Source organism: Leuciscus leuciscus, assembly GCF_965113295.1.
Source record: "Leuciscus leuciscus genome assembly, chromosome: 7".
In the NCBI taxonomy this organism is placed as follows: domain Eukaryota; kingdom Metazoa; phylum Chordata; class Actinopteri; order Cypriniformes; family Leuciscidae; genus Leuciscus; species Leuciscus leuciscus.
Genome location: NC_138731.1, coordinates 44,786,433 through 44,809,044, shown reverse-complemented (window position 1 = coordinate 44,809,044; position 22,612 = coordinate 44,786,433). Strand labels below are relative to the sequence as shown.

Genomic DNA, 22,612 nt, shown 5'->3' with positions numbered 1-22,612 from the left:
ACTGATATAAAGGATGATGATGTGATTCAGTGGGGGTTTGGAGATGAAAACACTTTAATAGCTGAAATCAATAAACGGGCCGACAGAATCACTGTATATGATGATGTTCTTGATGGGAGATTCAGAGACAGACTGAAGCTGAACAATCAAACTGGATCTCTGACCATCACAAACATCACAACTGAACATGCTGGAGATTATAAACAAATCAAAAGTATGAGAGAGTTTAGGCTTTCAGAAAGATTCAAATTAAAAGCTTTCAGAGTTTCTGTCTCTGGTGAGTCGAGATCATTTCTCATGTCCTTCAAATATTCTTGTTTTTAACCAATTATTTACATAGTTATTAATTGTATAATCATTTTATAGTTTGAGATGATAGATCATATAAACACTGACTCAACACACTGACTGAACCGAAAGAAGATTGTTGATTAGAGATGTTCTTATCTTTCATTTTTCTGTCATGTTTTCCAGCTCGTCTGCCTGTTCCTGTCATCAGCAGAGACTGTTCTTCATCTTCATCATCATCATCATCATCATGTTCATTGGTGTGTTCAGCTGTGAATGTGGGTCATGAGACTCTCTCCTGGTACAAAGGAAACAGTTTATTGTCCAGCATCAGTGAGTCTAATCTCAGCATGAGTCTCTCTCTCCCTCTGGAAGTGGAATATCAGGATAAAAACTCCTACATCTGTGTGCTGAACAATCCCATCAGCAACCAGACTCAACATCTCAACATCACTCAACTCTGTCACACATGTTCAGGTACGGCTGATATTAGTTGATGTCAGCGCTGATATTAGCGTTTATGAACTGATCTGATCTCAGTTTGATGCTTTTATTCCTCAGACTCTGTCCACTGTTGTGGTCCTACTGAAGCTGTGAACCGATTGGTCCTCTCTGCTCTGGTGGGCGTGGCTACTGTCATTCTTCTGGTTTAAGTCATCAGATCCAGAAGAGCTGAACAAGATCAAGCACATATTCACACATCAGAAACCTAATGGTGTCATTTCTCATATTACTATTTTTTGCCATTTATTAATCTTCGTTTATTTGTAATGGCTTTATATGCTGGCATTTACTGTATGTTTATTTCCAGGAGGCTTATTTCCACCCTAGAACATAATTTGAGAACAAACAGCAATATATTTTCTCATTAACTCATTCTCTACTCATTCATATTTGATTGGGGACTTTAAACATTACTTCGATCACACTTAAAGTCTCACATGTCTTGTATTGTTATTATTGTTCAGATCAGACGTCTCTAATACTGAAGCTCTTTTACAGACTAAACACGACATTTCTCTCAAAGACACAGATCTCACTTTACTACTGCTGTTCATCTGTCATCTGGATTTGTTTGCCTTTGTCAATAAAGATTTTTTCAGTCTGAGGTTCAAGAGTCTCTCCATGTTTTATTAGATTTATTATGTCGAGCGCAGGAATACTGACCATATGTATTTTAACAATTCTAGCACTTTACATTATTTTAAACATTTCTAAATGTTTACATTATTGTTAAAGCTACACTGTGTAGGATTTTCTCCCATCTAGCGGTGATCTAGCTATTGTATATGACTACCAAATGAATATTGCTTTCTAGCCCCTCCCATTCCGAGGGCGTTTTAACTCCTACGGTGGCCGTATTATTCCAAGATTAACATGGCTTCCAGTTCGACTTCGTCCATGAGTGTTCCTTCAAGTGATGAGGTTACTTTGAAACTATTACCAATTGCATTTAGTTATTTAGTCAGTTAACATGTAGGTTATGACCTCTATCTAAAACTAATAATCGTTTTACGTTTTCGTTATTTTGGTACCATTACACAGATTTATGTTACAAGGTAAACAATCCTTTTCCATCATTGACGCAAGGAAAGGTATCCTAGACGTCGTTCTAGCGTTATGCACAACCATGCTGTAGTTAGCCAAGCAACTATAAAATCTTTGAATTTACACAAATAGGCTGAATTACCTGTCGAGAAGAAAGCAGGCAACTTCGGCGTCCCTTTTAAAAATCCTTGCTCCTCATGAACTCTTTCCATCTTGGAAAAGCCACTCCAATATTGACTTTGGTCTTGTTGATTTGCTCTGTCGCGTTGTCGTTTTAATTCCTTGGCGACTCTGTTACATGTCCTCGAGAGGATTTGGTTTACATGTCATTCGTCACGGTGCCACTGAGTGTAAAAGCGTGAAAGGCGAAGCTTGAATTTCCAGGTATGTCCCTCTTTGGCTGATGTATTTTCAAGATGGAGGCGTAACATGGCTGCCACCATTCGAGTGACTCACTCGTATGTATTCTGAATGGCAGATTCTACTCTTACGAGAATACTTGATTAGTTGGTGGAAGTAATTACACATGAATGAGCACATATACTTTTGAAAGAACAGTGTTTTTTTGCTAAGAATCAACTAAAAAAATTACACAGTGTAGCTTTAAGGTAATTCTGCCTTTACCACTAATATATCTCTATATATTTTATATTTATGTACCTTTGCCAGATTTTCTGAAACAAATCACATATACATTATGTATTAATGTACCGAATAATGTACATAAAAGGATCAAATCTTGTTGTTTTAGTCTTCTAAAATACATCCTCAATTATCTTGGATCTATATTTCGCATACAGTGCCTGTGAGCAGGAGGAGAACAAGAGTTTAAACATACCCGGGTTTATCACATAACCTGCTTTCTGGAATAACCCCTCTGGTGTTTCTCTTTCCTTCAGTGTTTCTGCTCATTATCATCAGGTGTCTACAATCATCAAACAATCATCACTCAATTAATTAACTAACAATTAATTAATCGTTGAATTAATTCCCAAACAATGCCTTTGAATATACTTTAATCACGGCCAGGATCTCGACCAATTTCAGAGAGAATCCCACGACAAAAAGAGAACAACAGATTATATACTGTAGAATAAGTGTTTGACAGTAGCTGCGTTTCCATTCCCCTTCAAACTGCACAAATTGAAATTATTTATTAAACTCATAAAAGACTAAAGAATTAGGGAAATACTGGATTTCTCAACCACTAATAAATGCCAGAATCAAGACCTGAAAGCAGATATGAGGGAGAAACACCAGAAACTCCTCATAAGTGCCGCTCCCAGTATTAGAGTCTTTCCTTGCCATTAATGCTTGAATAACACGCATACGTCTCCTTCTATTAAAAATAATGGCTAGTGCGGCGGCTGGGATATATGTTGGCATAATTGTTGGAATGACTCATGGCGAGAGAAAAAAATTACGTTTCAGTCGCATAACATTGGTTAATGGAAATGTCGTCATTTCGCAATCGTTTTTTATCGACATTTAGAAAATATCGCAGTTTTGTGCAAATCTGTAATGGAAATGCTGCTAATGACATGATCCATTACATAAATTTTCTCTGTTATGATTGGTTCTTCATATGTGCAATTCCTCTTCTCTGTTATACTTCCCTCTTTCTTGATCCTTCAGCTTGTTACACAAGTCATGAGTTTAAATATATCCACAAACCTAAACCGCTGTCTAGTTGTTTCCTCTTGTTATTACAACACTAACTTTGGCCCAAGTGTTGGCGAGTTTTCAAAAGCATATAAATGTTAAACCGGCAAGGTAAAGCAATGTTAGCTGTGATTATTTATTCCTTCACATGCTTTACCTTAGATCAGTTTTGGTTCCTTCTTCCTCGTCCGCTTGAATATCTTCATTCATCTTCATTTATCTCTATTCTCTCATGTTTTCCAGCTCGTCTGCCTGTCATCAGGAAAATACAGAAAAGTGTAGAGACTGTGAAGATGGACAAGAAATGATAGATGATGTAACATTAAAGATCTGCATATTGAATAATATTTAGAAAATAGACTAAAGCCAGTTGAACTTGGTTTGTGAGTTTCAAATGTGTTTTAATAACTTCAGTTGTTTCTGTGCTTGTACCGTTTAATAAATCACTGAGAGGATTAACGTTCACTTATTCTCATACAGAAATAATCAAACTCTGATTTTACTGTGAGATCAAGCTTGAGTTCAGGTGTTGTGCTGAATTCTGTGACTCTAGTTGAACGCTGTATTGCTAATTCTAATCCCAATCCTAACCATAACCCTGCAGGGTTGCATTATGGTTCTGGTCACATAATTCGGCACAACTCTTATTTAAGTAAACCTCTCTCTCTTTTTTTAATTTAGTTGTTGATCCATATAAAACACTTTTTCTCCTTTTATCCAAGATATTTAGTGTTTGTAGTCAGGGCTTGATTTGAAGAAAAAAAGACAAAAAGCATCTCCTCTATAAACCCAGTTTACAATTTTTGGTTCCATGAATGTTAAGACACACAAATCTCACATTACTGCTGTCCATTTGCCATACATATTTGTCTTTATCAATAAAGGTTCAAGAGTCTCTCCATGTTTTATAACATTTATTGTATATTTATTGTATATTTTACCAAATTTCAGCAGCGCCACATATAAAGCTGGACAAGGACTTTGAAGATTCGGTTTGGTGTCGATCATGCCTAAATGTCCTTCGTGAGTTAAATTTAAAGCTTTAGCACAGAGTGACTGTAGAAACACAATGTGTGTCCCACTCAAGACTGATTGTCCCATCACAATTAACTCATTGGCAATGTGAGCGTATGATTTACATTCATTAAACAACCAGTCTGTGTCTGACTTCCCTTAATTCACTCTCTGTGCTGATGCTCCCATACAGTAACATTACACATGAGAACAATTCATCCACTCTGTTCTTGAATCAATAACGCTTGCATGTGAGATGACTTTGGTTGATGCTTTCTTGTCATGGTAAGCAAACTGTTGCTGTAAGACACTTTTCACACATTTATTTCTGTGGAAAACGACACTTTTACAGTAAGTTGAGGCGCACTGGAGCTCAAAGTGACAAAGTTCAGCGTGTGAATTATCACACGATGGTCGCATGAATCAGCACTTAAAGATGTGCAGTTACATGAGATGTTGGTGGAGTTTCACTTAATTTTACTACAGAGCAGCTTCACATCAGATCATCTGTCATTTTATTACTGAAGCAGTTTTAAAGAGTTTGTCTTTTCATATTTGTGGACTGAAAGCGCTGAAGATGTTTCGCATTGTTTTCTTCTGTCTGTGTTTCTGGCGTCTGGATGGTGAGTTTTAAATATGACTTTGGTTGTTTCTATTCTGGTAGCATGTAATAAATTACAGGTTAAATTAGACAGAGAGGATTTAACAATAATTGTTATTCTCATATAGAAATAATTGAGCTGTGATTTTACTGTGAGATCAAGTTTGAATTCAGGTCTAAACTCAGTTATTAGTGTAGGCAGAAATAGCGGGGGTCAGGACCCGATCTCAGGGTTTCCCCCCTAAACATATCAGTAAAAACCAAGCTGTGTATTGACGTAAAACAAAAAGTTTAGAAACATTGAGTCCTCACTCTCTTCCCTCACAGTGCTTTGATCAGCAGACAAACATAATGATTCATGAGTGACGGGTTTTTAGCACTAGCAGGGTTTAAATCCCAGTTGTGCAGGCGGGGGCATGTTGTAACACTGCGTTACAATGAGCCCCTATTAGAAATATGCTATTATATTCTATACTTTTATTAATTTTATTGGGAAAACGTGAGAAAAAGGTGAATAAAGACTGAGAGTCAATGTTCAGAAATGACTACTTATTTATTTGTTTTGAACTATGTTGTATAGCTGTGTTTTCATGTGTTCGTAGTCAAAACTCCAAAAAATTGTTTATATTTAATTATTAAAAATTGCCATTATTTTATATGAAAAAGTTTTATTTTAAGTTGTATTTTATTTAGAAAATATTTTTGTTTGTTTTGTATATATTTTTTATTAGATCAGATAACATTTTAAGCTGTCATATGTTATGTTACAATGTGCCCCTGCACATGTTACAATGTACCCCACCTATGGGGCATGTTGTCACATTTCACTTCCATTCTTTCGGGGTATGTCAAGAAAAAAAGTATATACTGTATTAATAAAACAAAACCACATAATTGTACTAGACATGTGGGAAATTAATGTGGGAAAAAATAAATACTCTGAACCATAAGTAGATTTACACAAACTGAGAAAGTCAAAAAGCGTTAGGTTGTGCCCCGCTCTCCCCTACGTACTTTATTGTGTGTAATAGGCTTACACACGCACCCAACAACAAGCATTAAGTGTTGTCTATACTGTAGCACTACTTGAACAGGATTGGTTTCTCAAATGATAAACCACTAATCCTAACCAAACGTATAATACATATGTACCCCACACCACTACTTAACCTACACTAAACCTAACCATGCGTATCATATGCAGGTAAAAACTCATTTTCGCGTATAAATTGCACGATAAAGACAATGCGTGCTATAGAGACGCATTTAGTGTGACCGGGTTGGTATATTCAAGTGATCACAATGCCAGGGTTTCCTAAATATAAGTTACACGGTAAAGAGTGGGAGAGTCTCTAACTCTCTAAACGTGAATTACACCTGTGGAGGGAGATGACGGAGGCTCTTAGTTCATATAATTGTTACTCTAAAAAATACAACTCACTGTTTGTTCACAGTTGAAATCAAAACTGAATATGAAACTATATGATCCTGTCCTGCATCAGGACATCTTTTACACTTCTGTCTGAAGTTAAACTGCAACACGAAGGAAAGCGCATTATTGCTGTTAATTCTGTTGACAGTTTTGACTGTCGTTGTGTCTGAACAAGCGTGAAATACCTGCTAATTTCGTTGCTTATTCAGTTCACTTTTTGCATTACTTATTCTGACTGTTGACATTGAAAATGTTCCATGTGTTTTTCCGAGGGTATCGGTTAATTTCTTGATTGCCATTTTGACAGTGTCTGTCTGGGCATTTTAGTCATATCTGCTAACATTTCTTTCATTTTTGCCCTAGTTTTCCTGGGGAATTTATCTATTTTTATATTATTTTATCATCATTATTTTGTTTTAATGAGTTAAAAAAAATTCCTTATCAACCTTAATTGGCACGGCAATAAAATTATATAACATTATTTTTATAGTTAAAGTTGTGGGTGTTTTTTTGTTGGGCTTTTGGGCTGGAAATCGTTCTCCCGATCTGGGAACGCTGCCGGTGGAGAGAACAAAGTTCTTCAGTCAAGGCTATTTTATTCACTTTAAACATCAGATGAAGTGGTTATTTTCTCATTAATACAGACGATTCTGAGTCATTTATAAATTAGTCATGATAAAAAAAAAATTGATAACAGATGTATTTTTCCATGAGTCTGCTATGTTAGCAATTATAGCGTTAGCTTGTTTAATATCATAGTTTATTGGATACAACTACAGCTAGCAAGGTGAACAAACAGCGCTGTTTTCAGTTGTTTTCTTATGTGAACATGCGCCAATGCCCTGACAATTTTCAGACTTAAAAATGTTTAAAGTCTACGAGCCTCTGCATGTTGTCTCTGATCAAGTGTCTCTTGGTTTGGAGCAAGTATAATAATATCATCAGAGATATTCCCTCAGTACGAGCGCTGATGCAACTTCATGTTGATTTTGCTCACTGTTAGAATAAGGAGCTCGTCTGGAGCTGGAATTGGATTCTGGTCTCAAATTATTGCTTTATTTGCCCGCCTTGTATCCAAGCATTTGCTCACAATGGTATCTCATAACTGATTATCTTAGTCAGCTCTGAGGTCACAGTCTTTAGCAGCTCGTCTGAGACATGTGAGAAACTGTTGCACCGTTTCAGTGTTTTTGTTTGAGCGTCTCACTAATGTAGTGTTTACTCTGAATAAAGTGAGCATTTAGAGTGTCACAGCAGTGGTGGAATCCATAGTGGATGAATATTAATCAAAGGAAAATATCAAAAGAATATGTTAACACTTTTAACACGTCATGGGTCAGTGTTTACTATGCTTGAAAATGACAAGAAGTTGAGGCGCACTGGAGCTCAAAGTGATAAAGGTCAGAGTGTGAATTATCAGGAATAAAGAGTTAGATGGTCACATGCATTAACACTTACACTTACAGTTTCAGAAAAGTAGGTTCAACCAACTCTGAGTTAAAACTTGAACTCTGAGTTGACTTACCCTGAGATGGGAAACTCTGAGTTTTCGGTTACAGAACAGCTAAAATTAGTTCAACTCAAGTTGACTGACTCTGAGTTAAGCGCGTGCACCACAACTATAAAAAGCCATTATCAATGGAGTGCAGATATTATGAGTCACCATGGCAACAGCACCAGACAAAAAGAGGTCTCCCCCAAAAAGAGGTAATTCTTAATTCTGTAGAATTTGTTTAGAACTACATTATGTAACTCTAATCTACTAAACTCTAACTCTAGCCTACTGTATTTTAGCCTGAGTACTGTAACTTGTGTTTCTGTTCAGCCTTGTTAGTCACATGTCTTTTGTTTTCCCGCCACTCATCCGTTGCCATATCTACCATCATTAGTTCATCATCATCACCTGTGTCTTGTCAATCATTTTAATCTGTCACTTGGTTTGTGTTCATCAGTGTCTGTATTTAGTTCCCTCTGTTCAGTCAGTCTTGGTCCGTTCTTGTCTATGTAACGTTGCAACCTGTGTGTGTATATTCTGCCATTTTGTATCGCTTGAGTTATTTGTAAGTAAACACTTTGTAGGAGCCTTCTGCCTTCCTCGCCTTCTGCCTGCACACACCCTGACAATATGGCTATACCAGTTTGCACACGCTGTGCTTCTTTTCTGTGTCTTTATTAGATTTTGTGATGTTGGGTGACGTCACTTCTTGTTGACGTTTAAAGCAGGGGTTCCCAAACTTTTTCGTTCTAGGACCCACCTAGACAAGTATAATCAATCTCAAGACCCACTTGCACTGGTGCTACCAACTTTCTCAGTTGGTCGCACCAGCATGATTTGGTCGCACTTTTTCTTTTTTTTTTTTTTTCTTTTTTTTTTTTTTTTTTTTTGCTACATGCCATGGGATTAATCAATGCATGCTGATGGTCTTAATCTGCATTCCCTAGTTTTGCACTGATGTAAAAAGACTGACAGTGACAAGCCTTCATGTTAGCAAAATATTTTAAACTTTTAACTCTTAAAAAAACTTTTAAAAACATGTATGTTCTTTAATGTTTGATTATAATTTTACCGTCTTCACATAGGGATGGGACATGATAAGATTTTATCAATAATAATAATGCCACTGACGATTCTGATTATCGATCCGATTCTTTAACGATTCTCTTATCGATTCTTGATAGCACTGTGTGGAAAAATGTAGTCATATGCTTTTCAAAAAAAAACAAGGGGTTTTATTTTTTTTAAAGCTTAAGCTTGAGTAAGCAAACTGTACTTTTTATGTAATTGATGTAATAAATAGAACTTTATTGTAAAGTGTTACTGATTCAAACGTCTCCTGAGTTCACTGTTGGAAAGATCAGTTGTCCATTCATTAAAATGAATCGTTCAAAGGAGTAATTAGTTTGCGAATTGGACGTGTCATGCGCGTTGTGTGATTATCCCAGCAGTTAGGACATAGACATCCAAGATTTGTGTCAACACAGAAAACATTTCATCACTGGATAGTTTTTTTCGTTTAATTAAAGTGTTGTTTTATGTCAGCTGAATGTCTGGGACGCTTTTCAGAGAAGATAAGGCAACAACTTATTTAGCACAATTCACACCCAGCGGTAATTGAGTAAGAAAAAAAAAAATCTCTGAATGCTCCACATGAAACTTTGGTCTTCCGACCTTTTACCACCGTGTCGATTTATTTTGATTAATATGTGCGAGGGAGAGAGAGCAAGACAGCGCTTAGTTTGGAGACGGTGAAGTCTTTTTTACACTTTCGCCTGGCTCCGAATAGAGAGAGAGAGCACGCGCGCGCGCGCGCCCGAGTACTCTCTCTGCTCGTTCTTTCAGTTAAACATGCACTGTGACTCTGTCACAAGCGCAGCAGTTCATCTACATTACTCAGCGATCAAATAACACTTTGGCGGGCGCTAAAACTCATAGTCGTTTGGTCATTAATCGGACTGGTTTTGTTTCACTCATCGTAACGTAAATTTAGCTGCAGCTAAGTGCCTTTGTGCGACCCACCTTTTCTCACTGTGTGACCCACAAGTGGGTCGCGACCCACAGTTTGAAAACCACTGGTTTAAAGTATTGTCAAACAAAACGGAGGCCTGCTAGAGCCTCCCTCCTCCTCATCCGCGCACTAACCCCCCAAACCACACCCCAAATTTTTCTTGTCGGTTATTGGCTGGAACAGTTTGTTATGTTTTGTGGTGCGGGTTAGCCCAGTTTGTTTTTGTTGCTGTTTGTGGAGCCTGGGCTGTCTACAGAGACCATGTTTTTTTTTACAGTGTGTTCAGGGGACAGGCAGCTAGCGGATAGTGAGGAGATGTTTGCTGTATGTGACAAGTGTTTTGGCCTAAAAAACGCGTGACATCGCTTAAAGCACCTTTAATCCTCAATGTTTAAGAAATCTAGAAATCAGCCTAGTACTTGTTACAACATCCCCCTGGGGTCGGCGGTATCGCCGGCGATACCAGTTCGCTTTTTTTTTTTATCAGTGTAAAAGAGACTCATAAATACTCTATTGACTTTGATTTTCCATAGGAGTTTCATACATCAATCGATCCTGTTAAGTGTGTATTTTTTTTGTGTATACTCACAATAAAAACAAAGTGTTGTGCTTTTTGCCAAATAAAGAAAAATAAACACGAAGCGAGTTCTGCCTTCTCTCTGTCAGTGTAGTCCATTCTGAAACGCGTCCGAAAATGAACCATAACTCAGCGAATACTCAGTCAAACAGTCACACAGGCACACAGGCATGAAGCTTGAATTCTCTTCTTTTAAATTAAGTAATTTTTATAAAAAAACTAATATTCTCAGTTTATGTAATATGAATGAAAAGAGAGAGATGTCAGTCGTTCTCATCTCAGCTCATTATTTTTTTATTTGACTCCGCCCACGGAGAGCGCGCACTATTCAAACGCAAATGTGAGGCGATCCTGCAATCCTGTGAAACGCCCACATCAGCTGGATAACACACACAGCGAGTTCACTCTCAGACTGTACTTTACGACGCTGTGAGGAATACTACTATCTTGATAATAATCCTGGAAAATTTACCTCAGAAGTTCTGGAAGTTTAATTTCGAGGAGCAAACGGATCCGGCTGAGGAATAGGTCAATTCTATGCTTTGTTCTAATCGCAAGTGTCTGTACATGCAAAAAGACTGTTTAAATATGAATCGCGTTTCTGTGCGTGAATGAATGAATGCACAGATGCGCGCTGTTGTGTAGCTACAACAGCTGGCACAAATACTGTTTAAAAATGAATCGCGTTTCTGTGTGTGAATGAAAGAACAGCTTTTAGCAAACTCTATTTCTATACTAAGATGAGTAAAAATCGACTACAAAAATCGGATAGATTATAAAGTTTTTACTGTAAAATACTGCCACATCAAATAAGCTTATAATGTTGCCAATTTCTGCTCATGTGCTCATGTGGGTGGGGAGTGGTCCCTGACTGTAACGATAACCAGCTGGAGTGCCCTTGAAAGCCTCCAGAGGGCACTCCACACCAGACTATCATGTTTCACTCACAAACTACATTTCCCATAACTCACTGCCCGGACTCATCATCACTTATCACTGATCACATTCACCTGTACCTCATTCACTGATTGCATTCACCTGTCTCATCCTGTTAGTCTGTCTATTTATACCATGTTCATTCATTCACTCACTGCGAAGTCTTGTACGTTATTACACTGCATTTCTGAGCGTTTCCTTTGTTGTCATTGTTCCTGGTTCTTGATCTCTCCCCGTGTCCTGGTTTTCCTGTTTCTGCCTCACCCTCTGGATTTGTCTGTTTGTTGGATTGCCTGCCTGTGTATGACCTTTGCCTGGATTTTGACTACGACTCTGTATACCCTTTAAATAAAACTGTGTTTGGATCCTCAACCTTCGTGTCTCGGAGCAGTTCGTAACACTGACAGACCTGCAAAAGCTGCCCAGATCCGCGAGAGACCGTCAGCGTTGGCGTGCGCGGCCCCTGCGCGGGGACGCACAACGAAGTGGAAGTCCTGGAGCGCGAGGAACCAACGAGTCACCCTGGCATTGGTGTCTTTGGCACGGGCCATCCACTGGAGGGGCGCGTGGTCGGTGACCAGGGTGAACTTTCGGCCAAGGAGATAGTAGCGCAGTTCCAGGACTGCCCACTTGACGGCTAGAGCTTCCTTTTCCACAGCGGCGTAGTTTCTCTCGGCTGGGGTCAACTTCTGGCTGATATACAGGACGGGATGCTCCTCCCCTTCTTGCACTTGTGACAGGACGGCTCCCAGTCCCGTGTCGGAGGCATCCGTCTGCAGCAGGAAGTGGCAGCTCAAATCTGGGGCTCGGAGGACAGGCTCGGACGTGAGGGCTTCCTTGATCCTTTGGAAGGCCTCTTCCGATGCTGACGACCACTGTACCTTCCCCGGCTGCCCCTTCCTGGTCAGATCTGTCAGGAGGCGGCTAAGGAGGAGAAGTTAGGGATGAAGCAGCGATAATACCCCGCCAACCCCAAGAAGGCTCGTACCTGGGTTTTCGTCGTCGGTCTCGGCGCGGAGCGTACTGCTTCCACCTTTTTCTCCTGTGGGCGAATCAGTCCCCGGCCCACTTGGAATCCCAGGTACTTTGCCTCTGAGAGTGCAAGGTGGCACTTGCGGGGGTTGGCGGTGAGTCCAGCCCTCCGGAGTTCGGAAAGCACCCTCCGCAATCTCTCCAGATGATCCTCCCACGAAACGGAGTGGACCATCACGTCGTCCAGGTAGGCCGCAGCATACGCTTGGTGGGGCCGTAAGAGGATGTCCATCATACACTGGAACGTGGCGGGTGCCCCGTGGAGGCCGAAGGGAAGGGTCCGGTATTGCCAGTGGCCACTAGGGGTGGAAAAAGCAGTTTTAGGTTTGGCACTTTCTGAAAGGGGTACCTGCCAATAACCCTTTGTGAGGTCCAGCGTTGAGATGTACCGGGCCCTTCCCAACCGATCCAGAAGCTCGTCCACCCGCGGCATGGGGTAGCCGTCAAACTGAGAGACTTCATTCAGGCGGCGATAGTCGTTGCAGAAATGGAGGGTGCCATCCGGTTTCGGGACCAGGACGATCGGACTGGACCATGGGCTGCGTTAAGGCTCGATCACCCCTAACTTCAGCATCTGGTGTATTTCCTCCTCGATAGCTCGCCGACGAGCCTCAGGGACCCGATAGGGCCGTTGCCTGACGATGACTCCGGGAGGCGTTTGGATATCATGCTGGATGACGTTGGTCTGCCCGGGAAGAGGGGAGAACACATCAGAGAACTGACCGATCAGGTGCTGCAGCTCTCCCTTCTGGGCGGCCGAGAGGTGGGGATTGGTGTCTACCACTACGGGTTCTGTAGAGGCGAGGGCGACGAGCTGGTCCCTAGTCCCAACCCACTTTTTCAGCAAGTTGACGTGGTACAGCTGCTCCGTTCTTCGCCGGCCTGGTTGGCGGATTCGATAAGTCACCGACCCGATCTTCTCCAGCACTGTGTACGGCCCTTGCCAGGTAGCAAGGAATTTGCATGCCGCTGTTGGGACTAGGACCATGACGCGATCGCCGGGACGGAATTCCCGTGGCTGGGTCGCCCGGTTGTAGTGGCGCTGTTGAGCCTGCTGCGCTTTGCTTAGGTGTTTCCGGACTACTGGCATGACCCGGTCAATCCTTTCCCTCATCTCCCTTACATGTTCGATGACCGAGCGATGAACTGCCGGCTGCTGCTCCCAGGCTTCCTTCGCCACATCCAGGAGGCCCCATGGTTGTCGACCAAAGAGGAGCTCGAACGGGGTGAAGCCAGTTGAGGCTTGGGGAACCTCACGGATGCCGAAGAGGACGCAGGGGATCATGAGGTCCCAGTCAAGCTTGTCTTCAGCCACGACCCGTCTTAGCATCTGCTTCAGAGTCTGGTTAAAACGTTCGACCAGACCATCCGCTTGTGGGTGGTAGACCGTGGTCCTCAACTGCTTCACCTTCAGCAGCCGGCAGAGGTCAGCCATTAGCCGGGACATAAAGGGAGTTCCCTGATCGTTCAGGATCTCCGCTGGGATGCCAACTCGGCTAGACAGCAGGAAGAGGTCCTGAGCGATGGTTTTTGCTGTGGCCTTCCGCAGGGGGATCGCCTCTGGGTACCGGGTGGCATAGTCGACGATCACCAGGATGTGTTCATGTTCCCGGGCAGACTTAGGCAACGGCCCCACAAGGTCCATCCCGATGCGCTCGAAGGGCACCTCGATGATGGGTAGCGGTATCAGCGGGCTGGGGGAGGCTTCCTGGGTGAAGTTACCTGGAAGGTGGGGCAGGCCTGGCAGAACAATTTCACCTCGGCGTCCATTCCCAGTGGACCAGTGGAACCGGTCCCGAATCCTTTGGACCGTGTTGGCCGGCCCGAGATGTCCCGCCATGGGGTGTGAGTGTGCCAACTCCAGCACGGTCTCCGTCTTCGTACGAGGCACCACCAGCAGTAATTTCTCCTCTCCCCTCCGCTGCGCGACACAGTATAGCAGGCCCTTCTGAACCACAAAATGCGGGAGAGGATGGGGCCCAGGCTGAACTTCTTTTCCGTCCAGGATCCGAACCTGGGCCCAACAATGCTTCAGCCGGTCGTCCTCCCGTTGTTCCCGGCCAAATGAGCCCCCTCCCGTCACCTGCTGGAACACATCAAGGAACACATTAGGAATTTGAGAGGGGGACTCACCATCTCTCCCGCTATCCGAGGCCAGAAGGACGGGCCGTTGATGATGCCGCTTCGTGGGCGCCCGTTTACGGCGGCCCCTCCCCGGGTTGGCAGGCTGGGTGAGAGAAGCTAGGAGGCGGTCAAACCCGGGCCAGTCTCGGCCGATCAACACCGGAACTGGGAGGTCTTTCATTACTCCAACCTCTACTGGCCAGGATCCAGGAGCGGCGTCGATGGTCACTCGGCGGGCTGGAACGTGCCGAGTGTCTCCATGGACACAGGTGATCGGCAGGAACGACTTGTATTCAGTGCGAGGGGCAAGGACGTGAGACTGGACCAGGCCAGCATTCTCCACCACTTGTCACGGGTTGAAGAATCACACGACAAGGACTGTTTCAATAAATGCCCGGAGGGTGGATTTTATTCACACACAAATGGTGAAAAGGTGACAAACAGGTGTAGAAGTGCGCTGGTGCAGTCTGTGCTCTCCTCGTTGGTCCTTGTGCAGGGTGCTCGTGCGCGATGGCGGCTATCCGGTCACACGCTGCTATCTACAGGGGTTGAGAGATGAGAGAGAGAGAGAGGTTAGCTGCAGTCTTTCTGGAGGTCGAACTCTCTGTGGCGAGATCTGCTGGGCTTATAATGCTGCCGGCTGACGAGCTGCAGCTGGGACCGATCAGCCGGTAATGAGGAAGTGCAGGTGTTCTGCCTCCGTTTCCAGGGCGACGCTGATGAGATACCGGGACGCTCGTCACAATATGTTTTGTCAAAAATAATCAACTAAGATGTTATAGTGTTTGTTCCAATGTAGGCGATATTCAAACTAATGAATCCTTAACTTTGAAATACGTATGATAAAAATTTTTTATATATATATATATATATATATATATATATATTATGGCAAGCCGTTCAGGAAATAATTACATTTGTAATATGAAGTCTGAATATATAGAATGAAAGTCTGAATATATATATATATATATATATATATAGAATGAAAGTCTGAATATATATAGAATGAATGTCTGAATATATAGAATGAAAGTCTGAATATATATATAGAATGAATGTCTGAATATATAAAACGAATGTCTGAATATATATGGAATAAAAGTCTGAATATATATAGAATGAAAGTCTGAATATATAGAATGAAAGTTTGAATATATATAGAATGAAAGTCTGAATATATATATAGAATGAAAGTCTGAATATATATAGAATGAATGTCTGAATATATAGAATGAAAGTCTGAATATATATAGAATGAATGTCTAGGGCCCTTTCGAGTGAACGGGCGAAGATTGTAGATAGCTGTGGGTTGTCCCTGTGAGGTAGAAGGCATGTTTCTTTCTGTAATGTTTACCTGATAAGCAGGAACTTCCTGGGCTGTGAAGTTCACCGCATTCGCTCTTCCGCGATGAAATAGCGAATACATTTCTTCATCAGTAGAACGATGTTGAGTACGGTTGCCAGTATTTTGGCCCGTACACGCATTCGCCAGGGTGTTAATTAGATGATCGTTACTTAAAATTGCTGCTACTAAATTTCGTGCGGACTCGCTCATTGTTCAAAATGTGTATAAAAAATAGTAGATGAATAACACAAGATGGCGCTGATAACATCAGATTTTCATTCATATATTCAGACATTCGTTTTATATATTCAGACTTTCATTCTATATATATTCAGACTTTCATTCTATATATATATTCAGACTTTCATTCTATATATATATATATATATATATATATATATATATATATATATATATATATTCAGACTTTCATTATATATATATATATATATATATATATATATATATATTCAGACTTTCATTCTATATATATATATATATATATATATATATATATATTCAGACTTTCATTCTATATATATATATATATATATATTCAGACTTTCATTCTATATATATTCAGACTTTCATTCAATATATATTTTCAGACTTTCATTCTATATATATTCAGACTTTCATTCCATATATTCAGACATTCGTTTTATATATTCAGACATTCGTTTTATATATTCAGACTTTCATTCTATATATATATTCAGACTTCATATTATAAATATAATTATTTCCTGAACGGCTTGCCATAATATGTATATATACATACATACATACATACATACATACATACATACATACACACACACACACACACACACACACACACATATATATATATATATATATATATATATATATATATATATATATATATATATATAAAATATTATTTTTGTCAAAAATAAAGTCATCAACTAAGATGTTAGATGTTCCAATGTTGGCTATATTCAAACTAATGAATACATATGATAAAATGTAGGCCTATAATCATTTTTTTACAAAGAAAGAGTACACTTGAAATATTGTTGAAATTGTAATTATTGTTGTAATTGTAACCTTTTTAATAAAATAGCTAAACATATTTACCAGATAGATGTAAGCAAAATCTTAAATGGTCAATATAAGTCTTCTTCTAAATATATCTTTTGTCCTTGCATTCATTCTTGTGGCTCAGTCAGTGTCACACCTGAATGAATGGCTCATTATGCAAGTAATTACGCATAATGGGTGGGACATTGTATTCTCAGGTGTAAACCACTCCTCCTTCACGCCCCCCTCGCATATTGGCTTTCCAAGCAAAACCTGTCTTACACAATTTAAATCAATGTATTGTTTTATGTGAACGATAAAGCAAGACTATTTTCACATAATTTTGAAGCCAGAACTCGAAGCGACAACATCCATTAGTCAAAAGTCTTGTGGACAAATATTTAGTATGAGTTTTGTGGTCTTATTTCAGCAACTTTCATTTTTATTTTTTTCAATAACCACGCATAAACATTATTCTCTTAAAAATACAAACATCTACATACATGTTGCTCACATATTATGGTATCCCTGTTTGTGCTATATAGAGTGAATTTACACCTTTGCCATTAACATGTTTATAAATAACTGAAAAAAGCACAAATGTCAGGGCATGTCAAAACATCCCAAGGGCCCCAAAAACACCTTAGACCCCAGAGGGTTAACCCTCTGAGGTCCGCAAACGCGCCCCCGCGTTTTGCTGGATTTTCTTCACATTGTAGCACAATAAACTTAAATTACTCCGTCATTTATGGTCATACAGAAAAAAGAAATATAAAAAAAGAATCTGTGATATTTCTACTTTTGTATGTGTCCACTTATAATCAAATCAAAACATTGTGCTTTTGTAAAATAAAGAAACTAAACAGGGTGTGCGTTCTGCCTCTCCGTCGCGTTGAACTTTTTTTTCTTGAGCACGTCTATAAACTGAAACAAAACTCAGCGAATACTTGTCACACATTTATGAGCCATATACCTTTATAAACATTTAAGTGTGTACTTTTAAATGATCGGATTCAAACTGAAAACAAATATTCTCTGTTTAAGTAATTTGTATAAAACCAACAGGATGTCCAGTATCTCAAACGCTTGCTAATTATTTTTAATTTGACTACGCCCACTCGCGCAAAAGTGATTCACATGCAAATCTCCACATGGAACGCGAACGCCCTCGTTACCTCAAACACAAAACACCAAAAAACTTCACAAGTCTCTGCTTTTCGTCGAGTTTGAAAGACGCGCCGTGAGCTTACATTGGATTTACCTCAGAAGAAGAAGAACGCGATTTGAAGACAAGAAAGATGTAAGGTAAGAAATTCTTACTTATTAGTTTATGGTATTGTTGCATAAACTTCACATTGCAGTTGAGCTGTTGCTAGATATATGGTGAATATTATCATATTTAGACCCGTGTTTACTGTTAAATACTGTTTGTGGATATCTGCTCAAACGTAGATATGTATAATATGGTAACCATAATGTTTCATATTTTGGAGCATGCTGTGCGTTTGAATGTTTCATATTTTGGAGCGCGATCGCGTTTGAAAAGCAAAATGCACCAAACATTAGGCTTTATGTTTTTACTATTATCTCATTTCATATCATCATAACGAATGGAAACATTTGAAGTAACATATGATAATCAATATATTTTTCTCTAGCATAGTTGTTACTGAAATCTTCTGGAAGATTTATAGGCTGCTATAGGCTATTGTTATTATTATTTTATGCAGCACTGCGCATAGCCTATGCCTACATAGCACAACAAACCTGGTGTTCATTATATTATATATTGTTGGAAACATTTGTGTGTGTGTGTGTGTGTGTGTGTGTGTGTGTGTGTGTGTGTGTGTGTGTGTGTGTGTGTGTGTGTGTGTGTATTCTGTGAATTTTAAACAGCAATTTTAACCAGAAAAATCTAAAATTTATTCCCAAAATCGTGCAGGCCTAGTTACTCTTGATACCAGTATGTTCACTTTTTTTTCTTTTCTTTCAGGGACCAGATGCCACTGAGTCCTGCTGACTTCCACATTCACATGAGTCTCTGTATATGAACATGGTAAAGTGAAAATCAAACACCTTGGAAATGAAAGGTATGTACAATGTTTTTAGGAATGGCACAAAGGTCTCTGTCTTTGGATCATTGTTTTCAATGTGCTCTTTTGTCATTTGTTGTGTATCTTTGGATTATGTTGTGTTGTAAATAAATCCAAACAATCTAAAAGCCATTCTTTTTTAAATCTCCTCATTCTTTGTGCAAGGTTGCTCTGAATGACAGGGCCTGATAGCTCCTAATAGGGCAGTTAGGGGAGTGTCTTTGTCTTTCTCAGGTGTTAAAGGCTTACATATTAATGAGATGATCACGCCTCTTCGCATAAGGCTTTCTCACACAAAACACGTCTTAGAAATTTTAAATCAATATATTGTCTTATCTGAATGAGCAGTCAGGGTGATTTTCACATAGTTTTGGAGCAAATATTCTAGGCTACGTCATACAATTTTCAAAAGTCTTGTGAAGAAATAATCAGTATGGGTTTCATGGCCTTATTTCAGTGACATTTTTTTTTGTATTTTCACAAACCACGCATAAATGTCATTATCTCAAAACTACAAACTTTTACATACATGCTGCTGATATATTATTGTAGCAGAGTTTGTGCTAAATACAGTGTAACAAGACTTTAGCCATGACAATGTCACAAGTAACAGAAATAAGCACAAATGTCAGAGCATGTCAGAACACCTCCAGGGCCAGAAAACAGCTCAGACCCCAGAGGGTTAAAGCTCAAATCTGTGGTTTATTTATAAAGATAGCGCCTATTTAAAAATGCTATCTGACGGTTTCGGAGTTGTGAGATCCAGCGATCACCGGGCGCTCAGCGCTCATGTATCCCGCCGAGAACAGCCTTACCTCGGCTAGTGCTTCTGACGTTCGCCGCTGGATCTGATGTCTTTAGTCTAGTTAAACATGAGAATAATTCGTCTTGTGTATATCTAACGGGCGATCTTTGGTCTCATTAATCTATAATTTGTTCCTTGGCAAATCGTTTTGGCTGAGGGCAAAGTGAAGTTTCATAACTTTATATATTTAGGCTATTTAACTTGTTGTAGCCTGCTGTATGTTTGACTGAATCGTTTCCTTTATTTCTTGACTTGTATAGCTTCTTATACCTTTTAAAAACTGAAATTTAACAAAAAGAGAGGGTTGCGTCATTTTATTTTATATAGCCTATGTAAGAATATTTTAAAATATATAAATTTACATTATTTATTATTGTTATTATAATAATATACCACTTGCGATTATCAATCTATTATAGTTATGCTGGTAAATTATTGTACTATTCATAGTAACTATTTAACTTATTATTTTTTATTGTCTATATTCTGTAATTGATATTTCATATTCTATTGCTATTATTATAGTATTATACATAAACTATATGTTATTATCAATATATTATTATTATTATATTATAGTACTTATGATATTATATAATTATACTTTTTATTACTATTTTATTTATTTTATTGACTAAACTATTTACTATTAGCTTACTTCTCACTTTATCTTATATTTACTATTTGCATTGCACTTTAGTTGTACCATATCATATGTATTACCATAAAGGATCCATCAGTTATCTTTGTTATTGCTAAAATCGGGTCAATGACAGAATATGCTTTTTCCACAATAAGAAAACTTTATTTAATTTAATGTGAAAATTAAATTATATCTCAGTATGGGGGTGTTCACAATTCTTATCCAAGAATAAAAAGCCAAATACATGACAAGCCTGAGCTTTGGCCATTCCTTATTAAAAAAATATTTTATAACTATCGAGATTTTAAATAACTAGAGATGGAACTTTTTTGTACACCACATACAAACCACTGAAATCGGTTGATAAATGTAATTTTTTTTGGATTTTATCCAGAAAAACCGCAGCTCACCTGTTTGCTTGCATTTGATTACAGCGCAGTCTTGCCCTCCGCAAAATGGCGGACACTTTGACGTATAGCAGCAACGTTCCAAAGCGGCGTCTATGTATTTATTATGTCTATGGGTTTGACGGCTTGGTTTGGGAAACGCTTAACCACTCCCCTCAAATCGTTAGTCTGTAATGAGCGAGAGATGGAGAGGAGGCGCGCTAGAGTAAAACCCTGCCCTCTGTTCAATATTCCCTTTCACTGGGAAATACGTCACAACACTGGAGAAAAGTCGTTTGCAACTTCCGGTTCCCGCGGACTTTAAAAGTTTGTAATATAAAAAATATAATATAAAATATAATATATAATATAAAAATTCTCATTAGTATTGTAAGAAAACACTAATTTTACCTGGTCAAAAACAGCTGTTTTCAGCACGCCGTTTAAGTGCATGTGTCTTTAAATGATGATGAGCTTTGTGTAGCAGAGCGGGCTTGGTTCAACTCAAATTGCTGTAATTTCCGACTACGCCACCTGGGGAATTTCACCCCAAGAATTTAATATAACCTCTAAGCTAAGGCACGCACAGGTCCCAATCACCGTTGAGTCAGAGACATTAGTAATCGTACAAAAGTATTTTATTTAAGCAACATTCATAGTTAAAAGAGGCATTGACCAGCAATCACACTCATCTCAGTTGTTTACTTCTATCGTTGGCAGCAGAGGAACCTGGGCTTACCCGCAGAGGCAGTCTCGAGATATCACCCTTATGAAAATTACTTTATACACAGTGCACACACACTAATACACACTCAACGACTCATGTCAGAAAAGACCACGACACACAGTGAGGACGTCACCACCTAAATGGTCACTCGTCTGCCCCCGGGTGCCCAGGCCCTGCCAACAAACAAAAGAAAAAGACATCAAACAGTGATATGCAAAAAGAACAAAATGATAATTCACTAATACAATAATCAAACCAAAATAAACATACAAATTCAAAAAAAGATAAATCAATTAAAGAAATAAACAGGGAAAACAACAAAAGAAACTCACAACATATCACTGAGAACAGAATTTACTGAAAACAGTTCACTCAAGACGATTCACTCGAGATAGTTCACTCCAGACGATTCACTCGAGACGATTCACTCGAGACCGTGGCGTCAGTTTACTCGAGTCAGTTCACTCGAGTCGGAACACAAAACAAAACACAAAACAGATAAAACAGAACAGCATAAAACAGAACAGCATAAAACAGAACAGCAGCCGATGAGGAGCGGAGTAAACAGCAGTTTATGTCATGAAGCAACGGGCAGATAATTCTCATGCAGGACGCCGCTACTGTCCTTGTAGTGGCAAAAAACAATGTTGGGTTTTTCCTGTAACCCCCTGTTATTGTTTCCAACCACCTGGAGAATGCGAGCACGGGGTCAGACTCACAGCCCGAATCCAAGAAAATCCAAGAGTGTTGTCGTTGAATGTTTGTCGGTATTTATTGCAAATAAATATAAAGTACATAAACAAAACTGAAAACTGGTTTAAATGTCTTTAAACATTCCTTTGTAGC

At 39.5% G+C, this 22,612-nt stretch overlaps 1 protein-coding gene and 3 long non-coding RNA genes across 4 annotated transcripts in view; 2 read left to right on the top strand and 2 right to left on the bottom strand.

Annotated features, from left to right (window-relative positions):
• Positions 1–1,530, top strand: part of LOC309502335 (receptor-type tyrosine-protein phosphatase F-like) — a 128,715-nt gene extending 127,185 nt beyond the window's left edge. Inside the window, exons 9-10 of the mRNA XM_082174704.1 lie at positions 475–765; positions 850–1,530. Coding sequence (XP_082030830.1) covers positions 475–765; positions 850–941 — 383 coding nt within the window. The 3' untranslated portion in view covers positions 942–1,530. The remainder of the gene's footprint in view (positions 1–474; positions 766–849) is intronic.
• LOC309502435 overlaps positions 1–2,182 on the bottom strand; it is a 188,375-nt gene extending 186,193 nt beyond the window's left edge. The window contains exon 1 of the long non-coding RNA XR_014207276.1: positions 1,979–2,182. This is a non-coding gene — a long non-coding RNA (uncharacterized lncRNA). The remainder of the gene's footprint in view (positions 1–1,978) is intronic.
• Positions 2,183–9,676: 7,494 nt separating this feature from the next.
• On the bottom strand, positions 9,677–10,125 carry LOC309502433. The gene is made up of 2 exons (XR_014207274.1): positions 10,081–10,125; positions 9,677–10,033 (listed from the first exon to the last, which is right to left on the bottom strand). It is a non-coding gene; the product is annotated as an uncharacterized lncRNA (long non-coding RNA).
• LOC309502454 lies at positions 10,030–22,275 on the top strand. The gene is made up of 2 exons (XR_014207298.1): positions 10,030–10,125; positions 21,614–22,275. It is a non-coding gene; the product is annotated as an uncharacterized lncRNA (long non-coding RNA).
• The last annotated feature ends 337 nt before the right edge of the window (positions 22,276–22,612 follow it).